We start from the raw sequence: 16,999 nt of genomic DNA, 5'->3' as shown, positions 1-16,999 counted from the left end.
ACAAGGTATACACAAGGTATGGTAATCCCTATGAGGTATCTGTTTCCCACAAGAAATACAGTTATTCACTTTTTCTGACATCCGTAAAATACTGAGGCAAGAAAAACCAAAATGTTCCCCAACGGGGTACTTAGCCAACTCTGTTTCGGTCTGAAACTCCGGTTTCGGAAATATTTCAGAACGCCAACCTGCACTCGCAAAACTGCTTCTGCATCGGACCATGCGGCAAAAAAGACTGAGGATATGACGTCGGTCATGCGCATTAGTACCCTGACGTACTGACGTCAGTCTAATGCGCCCTGACCGACGTCAGCCTTATACTCTGGTATTCGGGCCGACTGGATGCGGACTATACCCAATAGTTAGGACTGCAGCAATGGGGAACGAAGAACATCTTTAATTTTCTTCTAGTGAAGCCATTCTTTTGTTGATTTGGATGTTAGCCTGGGGTCATTGTCATGCTGAAAGGTGAATTTCCTCTTCATCTTCAGCTTTCTAGCAGACACCTGAAGGTTTTGGGCCAAAGTTGACTGGTATTTGGAACTGTTACCTTGACTAAAGCCCCAGTTCCAGCTGAAGAAAAGCAACCCCAAAGCATGATACTGCTACCACCATGCTTCACCGTGAGGATGGTGTTCTTTTGGTGATGCAAAGTGTTTTTACCCCAACGTACCTTATGGAATTGCGGCCAAAAAGTTCAACCTTGGTCTCATCGGACCATAACACATTTTCTCTCATGCTTTTGGGAAACTATGCATTGTTTTGCAAATTTTAGCTGGGCCTGGATGTTTTTCTGTTTAAGAAAAGGCTTCAGTCTTGCAACCCTACCTCATAAGTCCAGACATATGGAGAATATGGGGGATTGTTGTCACATGTAGTACACAACCAGTACTTGCCAGAAATTCCTGCAGCTCCTTCAGTGTTGCTGTAGGTCTCTTGGCAGCCTCCCTGACCAGTTTTCATCTTGTCTTTTTATCAATTTTGGAGGGATGTCCACTTCTTTACAACGTCATTGTTGTCCCATATTTTCTCCACTTCTTGATGACTATCTTCACCGTGTTCCATGGTATATCCAATGCTGCGGAAATTTTTTTGTACCCTTCTCCTGACTGATACCCTTCAACAATGAGATCCCTTTGATGCTTTGTAAGCTCTCTTGAACCATGGCTTTTGCTGTAGCAGGCAACTGAGTAAATGTCAGGAAAATCCTACTAGGACAGCTGAACTTTATTTGGGGTGAATCAGAGTCGCTTTAATTGATGGCAGGTGTGTACCCAAGAAGACTGAATGCTGTAACTGAATCAAAATGTGCTTCAACAAAGTATTAGTTTAAGGGTGTGCACACTTGAGCAACCAGCATAGTGTAAGTTTTTTATTTTTTCCCCTAACAGATGTTTCTTTTCAATTGAATTGTACAGGTTTATAGGTCACATTAAAGGTGGGAAAAGTTTTGAAATGATTTATTGTGGTCTCATTTTTTATATCACAAAAACCTGGAATTTTAACAGGGGTGTGTACACTTTTTATATCCACTGTACTTCTGTATTTCTTTACACACTGTTCAAACTATTAATCTCTCTCTCACTTAGTTTAGGTCCACTCAACACTTCTTCCTTCTGCACCCCCAACAAAATGACCCACTGTAATTACAGCTTTTCCACACTATCCCCCAAACAGAGTTCCTACACAGCAATGAGGAAAAGCAACAATATTTTTGAATTCAAATCTGCCATTAAATAACACCTTAAACATATGGCAAGTAAATATGCAAAGAACGAACATCTAATAAAACTGTTAAACATACTTGCCCCTTCAAATCAACCACTGCTGCAAGTCTTTGTTAAATACAACCTCTCGGCTTTAAACTTCAGGCTTCACATTTCCTTTGATTCCTTCTCTCTTTAATCCTGCTCCCCTCTACACCCTCAATAATAATCCTCCTGCCCATGACCCTCATACCCTCCTATAACCCCCAGCAATGCCCTCAACCCCATAACATCCTCTACCAATTTCTTCCGACATTACTACTCTCCCCATTGCTCCTTATAAAACTAACAGCATACTTAAGTTTGAGCATATGTTTACAATACCACTTCCATTATACATATTCCACTCCTCACTAGACACTGTTTAATAAAGCATTACTGTTTTTCACTTCTTAAATTGTAAAATGTAGATAATTATGTAAACCACATATCCTACCTAAGTGTGAAATGGTATGCTCTTTATGTTTTTTTAACTATTAAATTATCACAAGACATACAGAAAACCACATTTGTCCCTTTAATCACTGCATATTACTTATGATGTTTTCTTTCTTGATAACAGCCATTCACTCCCATATTACATAAATTGCAGAAATGACTGCCTTTCTTTAAACCTCACTCCTCCTCGTGAACACTATTCTGCATTTATTGCTCCAATAAATTCCATTTTTTTCTATGTAATTTGCTCCTTCCATTTTCTAAAGATCCCACTTCCAGTTTATCTCTAAGAATATTCAATACTTCAATTATAACTGGTTTAGATTTTGATTTCCATTTTCTAGTAATTGCTTTTTGACAGCAAACATTAAATTTAATAAGGCCTTACTATGTCTAGGCAATTCAGGTCCAGTGTCCCAGCTCAAAATAATAATTTCTTTAGTTACAGGCATTTGCTCCTCCAATATTTCTGACAGAGTACTCTACAGGGAATTTTTAAAATCTGCCAACTTAAGACTTAAAAAAAAAAAAAAAAAAAAAGTTCCACGTTGCATCTCTCTTTCCCATCACATCTCGAGGATTTACTACCCACACGAGGAAACATTCTTTGAAGTCTGCTCAGGGTATTAAAATACCTATGCAAACAACCCCAAGCAAAAATCCTAAACGTTCTGGTCTCTGCTGCATACTTGAGAGCAGCACTAAGTCCGCTACCACCACTGCAGCACTTAATGCCTCACAAGACAGATTACTACCGATAGCAGAATTGAGGAGTTATCTTGTAAAGCAGGATTACTAGCCAAGCCACTGACAACTGTGTTTGAAAGGTTTTTCAAGTCTGACTTGGTCAGAGCACATCTATAAGCAAAAGGCATGCACTTTCTCTTCTTATTTTTCTAGAATTAGATGAAATGCTTAAAAGGATCCCAAACTCAAAAAGGAAAAGCATTTGTCACTATTTCCTTTCTGTGAAACAGATGTACTTAGAATAGGGGAGGCTACAGATTCAGAGGAGATCTATTGTTGGATTTTTTTTTTTTTTTTTTTTTTGCTATGTGAAGAAAGGTATACCTGTCCAGGTTCCAGTCTCATGGAATACTGTGGATATCTCTAGTTACAGGATATCGCAGGAAATTTTGCTGGCGTGCAAAGCAAATGGCACAAAGTGAAAAGCTTGTCTGAATTACCAGTTCTCAGAATACTGTAATTAAACTATGAAGAAAATAAGTACACCTGCTTGGAGGGTCCAGGGTCTTAGAGCTGACATTAACGTTGTATTTATTAACAGACTTTTAAAATATAAAGAGGCACCAGCTATGCACGACCCAAACAGACAAGCTTTCAGTGACACTTTTTACTTTTCTAACAAACCTGCAAGTGTAACCCAAATATTACGATATACTGTTAAAATGAAACTCAAAAGATGATGCATCATTAATGCTTTTGCTTTTTGTTCCTGCAATTGCTAAGCTTAAGCAGGAGGTCCAACAGTTTTAAACCACTCCTCTCATTCGCATTAGGAGCAACAACTTTGAAGTAAACCTATTTCCTTAAACTATGATCTAAGATGTGTACTACACAACCCCACCCAACTTACATCCAAGGATGTAGAGTAGTAGCAAGCATGTGCAGCCACATACTCTTTCTATTTTTAACACAGTCTGTTGGCAGCTTCATGTACAACAGACTACAGCCACCCACAGAAAAGACAATTGAGGAACTTAAAGATCCCCACCACCACATATAAATTGGTCTTCTAGGAACCAGATTCCCACTACACCTTGAATCACTTGTGTGTCACATGTAGGAACTGTCGTATTGCATCACTGGCAGGCTTTTTATTTACGATTTATACTGAAAGGCTCAATTGTGAATGACAGTTGGAAAATTATTCATGGTAATAGTGATTTGGTTGGATTGTTGGAGAAGTTTCTACTTTTACATATAAAAACATACAATTTGTCAAATTATTTTAATAATATGTATACTGATACATGTGCCATTAGCAGTATGCCGTATGGGACCTATAATTGTCATTCTTGCAAGCAGTGTAGATATTTAATGAATTGCCAAGCCATTTTTGAGACATATGAATGAATTGATAGTTTCTAAAATAGATGTACTTGTAAATCACAGCATGTTGCTTATTTAGCTGTATGTAGTAATTGTGATAGTTTCTATGTTGGTAAGATCACAAAATGCTTTCACAAAGAATCTACAAACATGTTTTAGCTATAAAAAAAATAAAGATGGTAATAATGCACTGGCTAAGCATTCTGCATTATGCTATAACTTAAGTTTTTTTTCATATTAGACTCTGTTGGATACATCTCATGGAGGTGATATTAATAGTTTGTTATAATGCTGTGAAGTACGATGGCAAATTTATCTGAATGCTGATAAGCCCCCAGGTTTGAGTGAATTGATTAATACTGAATGTTTTTTTAAATGTTATTTAAGATTGTACATTTGATGGTTATTAATTTATGTATTTTTATTTTATGTATGTACTTTTTGGGTGGCCACAGTGGTGCAGCGGTTAGCGTTGCCGCCTCACAGCAAGAGGTTCTCCGGTTCGATCCTCTGCTGGGGTGCCTTCTGTGTGGAGTCTGCATGTCCTCCCTGTAGTTGAGTGGGTTTCCTCCGGGTACTCCGGTTTCCTCCCACATTTCAAAGACATGCTGTAGATGGATTGGACACTCTAAATTGGCCCTAGGTGTGAGTGTGTGCGCCTTCTGTGGAAGGTTGGGCACTGGGCTGGCAACTCGACACCGTAAAACTCCACTGCCAATCATGAGTGGACAGGTGATCTGTTGTGGCGACCCCTAACCGGGAAAAGCTGAAAGAAGAAGACTGAAAGGCTCTGGAGTGGCAATAGAGTGCAATCATTTCAACATTCCAAAATGAAATACAAGGCACCAACAAATTCTACAAAGTAATTTACAATTACAGCAGTACTATGGACACCATGCTAGCTGAAATAAATGTCATAAATTAGGCTAAGAACAGGAATCATCTTTTTATCAAAATGCAGATTTGGAAAGAAAGTAAATTTAGTCCACAACTAAACAAACCAAAACAAAAAACAAATACACAAACACATGCACAAAAGAAAAAAAGAAAACAAGAAATTAAAAGTATCAAGGTACGGGACAAAAAAAGTGAGGTAGACACTACATAACAGTCAGGTCTCAATGCACACAAACATTCTGCTAGAATCAGTGAAAACCTGACAGTACCCACATCTGTTTATCTATTTATGCTGTTAACTATTAATATCCGTGATGCAAACTGCACCTACATCACATTTTTTATTTATTTTACATTTGTTGACCGGGAATGTCTGAATGAGCTATTGCCCTTTTTCAGCGGAGGCCCAGGGAGAAAAGCTCCTCAATAAAAATATACAATTATAAAATGACAACAAAATGACATATACAAATGATATATAAAAGAATATTAGAGAATTACAGTTTAATTACAGTACTAATATACTTTCTATATAACTTAAATAAATAAATAAATAAATAAATAAATAAATAAATAGAGAGTGGTTTCATAAGAAGAAAAAGAAATAAACCAGTGAGGAAGGTTGTTAAGTCCAGAAAGGTTAAGAAAGGGGGTAGGCTCAAGCTTTGGAGGTTATGTATAAAGTTTGATAGCATGGTTCGGGGGGGGGGGGATCCATGTGGTAAAAGGAGAAGTACAGAGGTGGTGGGAAGTTACTAAAGAACGAAAAGAGGTTTGTTGTAACAGGTGTACAGGTTGTATGGGCTTGTACATAGTGAGGTAGTAGCTTATTTGGATGAAGTGGTCAGGGAGGTTGCTTGCAGGAGCAGATCCAGTGTTCTATAAAGTAGTCTTTTGGTGGCAAGCTTAAACTGTTTGTGATGAGTTAGGTTCCTTATTTCTAGTGGAAGTTTGTTCCATGCAATTGAGGGTCGGTAGCTATACAAGTTACATCCTGTCTTGGATTTGGGTTTGTGAACATTTAAAAGGTCTTGGGTTGAACTACGAAGCTGTCTGGTGGGGGAGTAGTAAGAGATGAGAGGTGAGAGAGCCGGGCAAAAGTCAGACTGATATAGAATGGAGTGTATGACTAGCAGTTGAGATTGAAGGAGTAGGTGAAGTAGCTGTAGCCAGTTTATATATCTCAAGGAGTGACAATGGTGTGTTGGATATGTATGTTGAGCTGCAAATCTAGCTATCTTATGGTAAGTTGATTCTAACTTGGTAAGTAGGGAGGTGTTTAACCTCCACATCAGTGGAATACTGGATGTTAATCAGCTAAATATTAGTTTCTGGACTGAAGAGCTGAAGAGAAAAACTAAAATAAATTACAAGCTGTAGATGAAACAAAACATACTTACCTCATATTCATCAAATATCTGTCGATGATGAAAATATGCATGTGAGAATATTCTGTAAATTCTCCGACATACTGATCCTAATTTAGCTACAGAAGACTCTTTAATGCTAACCCTGCAGGGATAAGCAAAAAAAAAACTTTAATGAAATGGATGAAATGTTTTCTAAACTGCTAACATGAGCACACAGGCAAAATTAAGTAACGAAAATAATGTATTATAAAGTTACTTTTAATTATCGTACTTTTCTCTGTAAAGTTTATGTACTCACCATAACTAGGTATCTGTGTTGTCCATTTTCATCCTTCCTCAACTAATGGGTTATAGATCACATCCTTGGATCAGACTCAGCCACATACTTCATAGTTTGGATTCAACTCTTGAGCTCCTCCCTCTACCCATAACACCCTAGTCCATGCTAAACACCTCAGATCGAGTTTGCTGCCATAAAGCCTACATTAAGTAGTTAAATAGAAAAACAGAAACTACAGTAGGGCTCAAACCCGGAACTACAGGTTCCAACAAGAAACAGGCCATTCCAGAAAATTACAAGGGGGATGGAGGGGAGGAAGTTGAGGAAGAATGAAAATGGACAACACAGATGACTAGCTGTGGTCAGTAGAAAACTTAAATCTAATTTGTCCTTTTCATTCTTCCTCAAACAGGCCGAAGGCCCCAGCTATGTAAATCATGGGTGTCCATCATGAAAGTATATTCCTGAGAAAGTACAGTTGTGTACACTTACCATAAATGTAGAAGTTCGAGTGTATTCACTGTTGCAGTCATTACATTTGGGTAATCTGTTGGCAGGTTGCCCTCAGTCGGCCTGAATATCAAAGTCTTGGGTCCTGCATCGGTTGCAATCTCCTCTTCCATGACGCCATACCAAACCAACAAAAGAAACAAACTAATGACTAATAAACACAAAATCCACAGGTACACGGCGCCCGAAAGTCAAATCCACGAATAACTTTATTGAATGAAGCGCTTTTCGTTGGCATTAAAAAGCCATCTTCATCAGATTCAAATCATTAAGTACATTCAGACATTTAAAGCAGTCAAGACCTTAAAATACAATACTTAAAAATTTTTTAAGTATTGTATTTTAAGGTCTTGACTGCTTTAAATGATTTCTATTGGCAGCTGATGGCAGTCATATGACCAGGATAAAGTTATTTAAATGTCTAAATGTACTTAGTGATTTGATTCTCATGAAGTTGGCGTTTTAATGCCAACGAAAAGCTCCTCTTCCATGACGTCAGATCGTCAGGGGTATAAAACATGCAGCCAACGCCATTTTATTCAGTTTTTCTTGCCCCAGATGTCAGGTACCCCCCAAATGGGGAGCAAAAATATGTACATATAAATAAACAATATATATATATATATATATATATATATATATATATATATATATATATATATAAATGCACTTTAGCAACATGAACTTTACCTTCATCTAAAAGCAAATACATCACAAAGGTTTAGACCATTGTGAAGGAAAGAGAAGTTCTAGAAGAAAAAGGGGGATGACGGGTGGGTAACCCGGACTGCAACAGTGAATACACTCGAACATCTACATTTATGGTACGTGTACACAACTGTACTATGTTCTTCATGTTTCACTGTTGCAGTCATTACATTTGGGTAGAATCCCAAAGCTATGGATGGGAGGATGGAACTAAATAGCATTAGGGGCGGCTATAAGGCTATGCAGAACTGCAGTGGCAAAGCCTGCCCTGGACTTGGAGAGGCAAATGATAATGCTTTGTAAAAGTATGAAAAGAGCTCCAAGTAGAAGCTTCTAGAATGTCTTTGGTTGGAACTCCTCTGAGAAAGGCTGTGGAGGTTGCGGAGGTTGAGGCAGCCCTGGTGGAATGTGACTTGATTCCCTTGGGCACTGGTTTGCCATGATGCAAGTAGCAGAAACGAATGCAGTGGCTTATCCACTTAGAAATAGTCTGCTTTGATATAGCCTTTCCCTGTTTCCCTCTGATCCTGCAGCAAATGCCACCAGTAACTGCTCAGACTTTCTTAGAGATTTGGTCCTGTTCAAGTAGAATCTTAGTTGTCTGTGTACGTCCAATGAATGCAGAATCCGCTCCCCCTTGTTTTGTGGATTTGGGTAAAATGTTGGCAAGTGAATAGTTTGGTTAAGAGCCACAGTGGATACCACCTTAGGCATAAATGAAGGATTGGTCCTGAGGGACACCCTGTCCGGGTAAAATGTAATAAAAGGCTCCACAGCCATGAGGGCCTGTAGTTCTGAAACCCTTCTTGCTGAAGTGATTGCCAAAAGAAAAGCTGTTTTCCAAGATAGAAACTTTATATCCACAGTAGCTGCTGGTTCAAAAGGAGGCAGGGTGAGTTTTTCCAGCAGAAATTTGAGGTCTCATGCAGGAGTTGGTGATGATCTGGGAGGCCTTAAATTTTTGGCCCCTCTAAGACACTGTTTTAGCAGAGGATGAGAAAGGATGGGAGGCTCCGTGTTGTAATGAGCCGAGATGGCAGAGGCATGGATTTTTATTGAAGAAAAAGATAGGCCCTTGTCAAGCATCTCAGTCAAGTACTGTAAAATCTGAGGAATATTTGGTTTTGTTATGTCCGTTCCTTGTGCTTGGTTCCAAGCACAGAATCTCTTCCATTTATCAGCATAAGATTTTCTAGTACTAGGTCTTCTGGCTTCCAAAATGACATCCATCACAGACTTACTAAGAGGTGTTGTTTGAATAATTACATGACCAGCCATGCTGCCAGGTTCAAAGTTTGGAACTGAGTGTGCAGAATTTGATTGCTCTGCTGAGACAGTAGATGAGGTATTTGAGGCAAGTACCAAGAAGGGAGTTGAGACATATTCCTTAGAATTGGGTATCGGTGCTGGTGAGGTTAGTCCGGGGCAACTAGGATCATTTTTGTTTTTTCCTGTCTGACCTTTAGCAAGACCTTGGGGAGAAGAGGCAGAGGAGGAAAGGCATATACTGGTAGGTTTTTCCAACTGAAGGATAGGGCATCCTCTTTCCATGCTTGTCTGTGATAAGTCCTTGTGCAGAATTTGTCCAGTTGATGATTCTGGGGAGAGGCAAATAGATCTATATCTGGGCTCCCCCATTTCTGTGTTATCATGCTGAAGACTTGTGGATCCAGTTTCCACTCGTGAGGGTCCATAAGATTTCTGCTTAGGTCGTCTGCCAGAGTATTTCGTTTTCCTGGCAGGAATTGAGCCTGAAGATGAAGTCAAGGCTGTGTCCCACAATGCCATGGCTAGTCTGCAAAAGGGATAGGAATGTGTACCCCCCACTTGTTCATGTGCCACATAACTGTGGTGGTGTCCATCTTTATCAGTAGTTGTCCTGGATGAAGTAAGTCCTTGAAGGCTGTCAGGGCATTCTGAACAGCTAGCATCTCTTTCTGGGTGATATGCAGATGCATTTGTTTTGGGCTCCATATGCCCTGAATGCATCTCCCAGTCAGGTGAGCCCCCCAAGCATAGTCTGATGTGTCTGTAGTTAGGGTTTGGGTGGCAGGGGGTACCAGTGAATGATATACCCTTGTTTTGGTGACATGTCTCTGCCCACCAAAGAAACTCCTGTTGTAGGCAGGGAATGAGAGGGATCATTGTTTCCAGACTGACAATGTTGACTCCATAAACTTTTTAGGTACCATTGAAGTTTCCTCATATGCAGTCTTGCATATGGAATTAGTAGAATGCAAGATGCCATGAACCCCAAAGCCTGCAGAATTTGTCTTGCAGATAACTGGGTTTTTGTTGCCATCTGTTTGAAGTATATAGTCAGTTGCCTTTGTTTGTCTGGCGTAAGGTAAGCCCATCTGGGCAGTTGTATTCAAGCTTGCACCCAGGGATGTAATTTTTTGAGAGGGTACCAGTTGTGATTTTTTTCTCGTTTGTGTACCCTAAGCATGTTAGAAGCCTTTTTACAAATGCCAGATGTTGAAGAATGTCCTTGTTTTCTGCTTGAATGAGACTGTCGTCCAAGTAAGGACAGATTTGTATGCTTCTTTGTCTGCAAAATGCAATTACTGGTGCCAGGCACTTTGTAAAGACCCTGGGCGCAGTAGATAAGCCAAAAGGCAGTGCAGAGAATTGGTAATGCAGAAAACCTGCCTTGAAGCGGAGGTATCTTCTGCATGATTCCCTTACTGGGATATGCAGGTATGCCTCTTAAGTCTAGAGTCACCAACCAAGTGTTCTTGCCCAGCATGGGCAGTAGATGTTGCAAAGTCAGCATTTTGAATTTTGGGATGTACGAGAACGTGTTCAAAATCGATGTCCAGTACTGAACGCCAGGCATTGTCTTTTCTGGGTACCAGGAACAGTCTTGAATAAAACCCTTGTCCTGTTTCCTGTTCTGGTACTGGTTGAATGGCCCCCATATCCATGAGGGACGTCACTTGTTTCTGAGCCTCTGCCCATTGATTTTGTGGCAGACCTGGCCAACCGTTTGGAATTGGCAAAGTATGGAAATGAAATATGTACCCCTGGGATACTATGTTTAATACCCACTTGTCCTGGGCAATTAACTGCCAATTTTGAGCATGAAGGGCTAATTTTCCCTGCAATGGGGCTGCCAAAAGATAAGTGCTTGGTAATGGTAGAGGGAAGTCATTCAGACTGCTTAATAGAGGGTTGTGCTTTGTTTCCTCCAGATTTGGAGGTAGAGGCACCCCATTGCTTTGACCTGTAAGAAACCTGTGATTGGTATCTAGAGCCTTTTGAGCACCTGGATTTGCCTTGTGAGGCTCTGTTGGACAAAGGAAAGGACCAATTTTTAGTAGGGCAGTGTCTACTGAATCTGGGTGGCTGCACTTGTAAGAAATATTTCACAGTTTGCATAGATTTAACTTTGTCTTCCATTTTCTTTAAAACCTCTTCTGCCTTATTACCAAACAAAGTATCATGCTGTAAAGGTGCATCCAACAATTTAGCCTTAACATGATCAGGCAGATTTTGCTCCTTGAGCCAGGCATGCCTTCTAATCACAGATCCAGTAACTGCGGCCGTGCAAGAGGCCTCCAAGGAATCGAAACCACATTGCAAAGTATGCTTTCCAACCTGTTCTGCTACATGCAATAATTCCTGTAATTCTTTATTTTCCACACAATCAGAAATCAACATCATTTTCTGTTTCAATAAGCCCAAAACATGCTGTTGATATTTAAGCATATGAAACTGGCAGTTTAAGGCCCTAATTGCAAAGGTTGCAGACGTATAAACCTTCTTTCCCCATCTATCCAGTGCCCTGGAATCTCTATCAGAGGAGGTAAGATTTTTGGCCGTAGAGGCCTTTACACTTTTGGGAACCTGTGAGACAGTTTCAGGATCAGCAGCAGGATTTTTGAATAAAAATTTGTGAAGCACAGGCTAGACAAGCTGCTACGTCGTGGTCTGGGCCTAAACAATGTATGCAATAGGAGTGGAAATCTTTATGAGGTATTTGTTTCCCACAAGATAAACAGTTATTAACTTTCTCTGACATCGGCTGAGGCAAGAAAGAGTCCCCAACGGGGTACTTAGCTTTATAGAAGTCTTCGAAGTAGTATTCGGTAGTAATCTCTGGATCTGACCGACCAGCACTTGCGAACAGCTTCTGCTTCGGGCGCCACGCGGCAAGAAAGACCGAGGAAAATGGCGTCGGCTGATGCCTTTATACCCGAATAACTGCCGCAATGACGTCGGGTGAAGTGCGACACCAGCCGAAGCCAGACCCAGACTTTGGAATCCGGCCGACCGAAGGGCTGCCTGACGACAGGACAACCCATTTGTAAAGACTGCAGATGCATCCTTGAAGGACATCCCTGTAATATCTCTCTGGGTTACTAGGAGCCGGAGGTAGGGAATCAGGAGCCATGCTCGATTCCAAAAACACATCATCAACAATGTCTAACACAGGAGGTATAGCCAAAGGCCTATGCTGAGGAAGAAAATCCCTAAGCCTCTTTTTTGATTCAGAGAAATCCTAACTCTCCCAATGAAAATGTTCCCTTAAAGTAAGCAAGGTTTCTCCAAAGAAATAATCCTCAGGAGGAGATGCAGATGGAATGGACTCTTCTGCATCTGAATCCTCATAGGGTGGTATAGAAAATTCCTGATCAGAAGAGGAATCAGAAGAAATAAAAACCTGATCTGAAGATTTATAATCAGTGTCTTGCCTAGGCCTCTTAGCGGGGGGGGTTGGGAACCCCTGATCAAGGTAATTAAGTCCTCAGCCATTTTGATCATCTGTTTTTTAGGCATAGGGGTCTGAGCACAAGGCTTATGCGTCGGTTTTTTAGACTTAGAAGTTGTTTTTGTCTGTTTTTGAAGCTGGTGTTGGTTTTATATAGAAATGTTGAGGCCTGAAAACACCCACAGAAGCAGGTGCCTGTTCAGCGGCTCCGGAGCCATCAGAGGGAGAGACATCCGCGGGTACAATACTCTGAGAATTTCGCGGCATACCGGACTCTGCATGGGTCTCGGTAGTGGCCTGCGACTCAAAAGTAGCAGGTATCAGGGGCTGTGAAAGCGCCTCACTGAGTACCGGCGAAGTTCTGTCTGTTTTGGACCTAGACTATCTGTCTTTTTCTTTGCGTGTTTTGTGAACTACGGTAGTCGGATTGCTATCAGACGACATTTCAGGGTAATTAAATCTGGATCCAAAATATTTTGAAGCAAAAATATACAGACGCTTAATAGTGCGTTGGCTAAATCTAGCACAAAACCGACAGCAAGGCACGTTATGATCTGGGCCTAGGCAAGGAATACAGTACAAATGAAAATCTTTATGAGGTATTTGCTTCCCACAAGTAATGCAATTATTAACTTTTACGGACATCGGTAAGGAGAAAGAAAAAGTTTCCCCAACGGGGTACTTAGCTTTAATTGAAGACTTCTGTTCTGAAAGTTTTGCATTAGAGTTTCAGGAGTCGGACAACCGGCACTTGCGAACTGCTTCTGCTTCGGGCACCATGCGGGGGTGTCATTTATTGCACTGTTGTGATTATTTTGCTGCTTGTGTATCTCTGCTACCTTTAAACTACAACAAAAAGAAAAAAAAACAAAAAAAATCTTGCTTTTTTCTCCACTTTCTGAAAGTTAAGAAAGTTCAGTTACAGATTTGCTGTTCTGAACTGTTTGGAAGTTTCTAGAAGGCCAGTGCTTGCTTGCGCTAAAGGGAAGTCTCTGTGTTCACCAGTGGGAGTGGTTAACATTGAACAGCCTGCCTGTCCCTGGAGGAGTAGTTACTACCTAGAAGCTGTAGTTTTATTGGCCATTTTGGGTCAATTCTAAACTCCTTGATCTGTCTCTCTTAAAACCCTACAACTCTGTTTTTGCGCGGTTTTGCGCACTGAGCAGCGTCGGGCAGCGCCGCCTAAACAGGTTTAAACTATTCCAGGCTCCACAAAGTCTGCTCTTCACTTTTTCCCTTAGAACTGTTCAAACTCTCAAAGTAATCACTCTATTCTCTTTCTAAAGCCCTGCACTTGCTCAGCTCTTAAGGAAACACTAACTAAAGCACTACACCCTCCTTGACTTCTCATAAGTATTAGGCTCCCGATTGGTCCTTCCTGATCAAGTGAAAAATCAGATGTCCTTCATGGATGCATCTGCAGTCATAACAACTGGGTTGTCCTGTCGTCAGGCAGCCCTTCAGTCGGCCGGATTCCAAAGTCCGGGTCCGGCTTCGGCTGATGTCGCACTCCACCCGACGTCATCTCTGTTGGTCTTCGGGTATAAAAGCATCAGCCGACGCCATTTTCCTCAGTCTTTCTTGCCGCGTGGCGCCCGAAGCAGAAGCTGTTCGCAAGTGCCGGTCGGTCGGATCCAGAGATTACTTCTACCGAATACTACTTCGAAGACTTCTAAAGCTAAGTACCCGTTGGGGACTCTTTCTTGCCTCAGCCGATGTCAGAAAAAGTTAACAATTGTTTAACCTGTGGGAAACAAATACCTCATAAAGATTTCCACTCTTACTGTCTGCCTTGTTTAGGCCCAGCCCACGACGTAGCAGCCTGTTCGGCCTGTGCTTCTTTCAACCGACAACGCTTAGGCGCCGGTCGGAGTTTGCAGAACAGTTTTTCGGTTCTGATTTTGCGTACATTATGCCGCCGGATCCTCCGACTACCCAATCTACCAAAAACGCAAAGATAAAGACCGACATTCGCGGTCCGCGGTTTCGGCCGAAACCATGGTTAAGCAAAGCGTGAGTGTCTCGGTTTCGGCCGAAACCGAGAAAACTGATCTAAGTACAGCTGAACCTATTCCTACAACTGAGGCCCCTGCTACAACTCTTGAATCGACCTCAGAAATTTTACCCACTACGGTGGTTGACTTATCAGACACCATCCCCTTGGATGTCTCTACCCCAGCACGTGGTGCTGCTAGGCCTCCAGCAGCCATGTCCATTAAGGCCTTCGCCAGGGCTAAAGCAGCCAAGACTACTAAAACAGTGCCTGTTAAACCCCCACATCCAGGCCCTCTTCTAGTTCTCAAATGCTTACTTTGGCAGAAGATTTAATTTCTTTAATTAGAGGATCTCAATCTCACCCAGACAGGGCCTCTCAGCCCCCAGAGAAGAGACCTAGGGCAGAGCCCCTGAGCCAGTGTCCTCTGATGATTCTGCTGATGAATCAGACATAACTGACCAGCCAGAGGCTCCCTTCTCCAATTTTGAAGATTCTGATGCTGAAGAATCCATTCCAGCTGCTTCCCCACCAGAAGAATTCTCCTTTGGGGAAACCTTGCATGCCATGCGAGAACAGTTCCAATGGCAGCAACAGGATTTTTCAGACTCCAGAAACAGACTTAGGACCTTTCTGCACCTCCCACAGCACAGGCCCTTAGCTATACCTCCTGTTCTCTCTGTGGTGGATGATGCTTTCAATGATGTTTGCTCCGCTCCAGATTCTTTACCACCAGCCCCTGCCAAACCAGACAGATTTTACAGGGTGCCAGATACTCATCACCACCTTTACAAGGCCCCACTTGCAGACCCAGAAACTATATCCCAGGGTCCCAAGGCAGTAGCGACCATAGCTAAAACCCTACTACTTCTGAAAGGGAAGCAAGGTCATTAGACAGATGGGGTAAAAAGGTCTACACTTCAGCTACTCTCTCAGCTAGAGCTTTAAACTGTCAGTTTCACATGATACAATACCAAGAGTTTATGCTTGATCAGTTAACTAAAAAACTAACCTCCGATGAATCTCTTGATAAGAAATATGTATTAGAGATGGTAAATAACATACAACAGGTTAGCAACCATTCCTTAAAATGTGGCTATGATGCACTGGAGGCTTCATTTAGATCAGCCATGACAGGCACAGTGATAAGAAGGCATGCATGGCTAAAGGAACAAGCTTTACCGGATCATGTTAAAGCTAAGCTGCTAGATGCTCCTATGGACAAGACAAGTTTGTTTGGCACACCTGCCCAGCAGGTTATGAAGAAAATGGAAGAAAAGGCAAAATCTGTTCAAACTGTTAAAGATTTCTTGCAGGTTCAACCCCAAGGTTTAGCAGGAACTGGCCTGCCAAAATTGGTCCTTTCCTGACTCCACAAAATTTCAAAGGGGCAGGAATAGACGCTCCAGAGGCAGAAACCAATCCAGAGGAGGTGCCTACAGAGGACGACAGTGGCAAGGTAACAACAGAGGCACAGACACAGCCACTGCCACTACATCAGCACAACCACAGTGACTTAACCCTAAATCCGCCTACCAGGGAACAAATAGCAGCTCCTCTAGGCGGAAAATTAACCTTATTTTCAAAGAACTGGCACTACATAACAAAAGACAAGTGGATTTTACAAACCATAGATCAAGGTTACCGGTTTCACTTCCACACTTTACCAGTCAAAGAGGAATGCCATATCTACCTCCAAATCAAAAATCAGAGGCTCTACGCCAGATAATGGAGTTAGCAAACATGAGAGCTGTGGAAAGAGTGCCAACAGCAGAGCAAGGAAAGGGGTTCTATTCCAGACTATTCCTAGTTCCAAGAAAGGAAAAAGTTGGAGACCAATTCTCGACCTGTCCACCTTAAATACATACATCATTGTCCCAAAATTCAAAATGCTGACCCTACAGCAACTTCTTCCCATGCTGGGCAAGGAGTCTTGGCTGGTAACTCTAGATCTCAAGGAGGCATACCTGCACGTCCCCATTCGACCAATCTGCAGAAGATACCTCAGATTTCTTGCAGGATCAGAGCACTATCAATTCTCAGCATTGCCCTTTGGCTTATCTACTGCGCCCAGAGTATTCACAAAATGCCTGGCATCAGTAATCGCCCATTGCAGACTACAGGAATTCAAATTTACCCATACCTGGACGACTGCCTGCTACAAGGGGACAACAAAAGCAAGCTGACAACAGATTTACAAAGGGTCATTTACTTGCTACAAGCACTGGGATACACAGTCAATTTACAAAA

The 16,999-nt window shown here is 41.6% G+C and overlaps 1 protein-coding gene across 2 annotated transcripts in view; it reads right to left on the bottom strand.

Annotated features, from left to right (window-relative positions):
- LOC122793025 (MOB-like protein phocein) overlaps positions 1–16,999 on the bottom strand; it is a 565,681-nt gene that overhangs the window by 88,864 nt on the left and 459,818 nt on the right. For both annotated transcript variants that reach the window (XM_044060679.1, XM_044060677.1), the window contains one exon: positions 6,575–6,686. In XM_044060679.1, coding sequence (XP_043916614.1) covers positions 6,575–6,686 — 112 coding nt within the window. The remainder of the gene's footprint in view (positions 1–6,574; positions 6,687–16,999) is intronic.

Source organism: Protopterus annectens, chromosome 2.part0 (genome assembly GCF_019279795.1).
Source record: "Protopterus annectens isolate FY-2018-M chromosome 2.part0, PAN1.0, whole genome shotgun sequence".
NCBI lineage: Eukaryota > Metazoa > Chordata > Ceratodontiformes > Protopteridae > Protopterus > Protopterus annectens.
The sequence above is the reverse complement of the archived record's forward strand: the minus strand, read 5'-3'. Positions and strand labels throughout refer to the sequence as shown.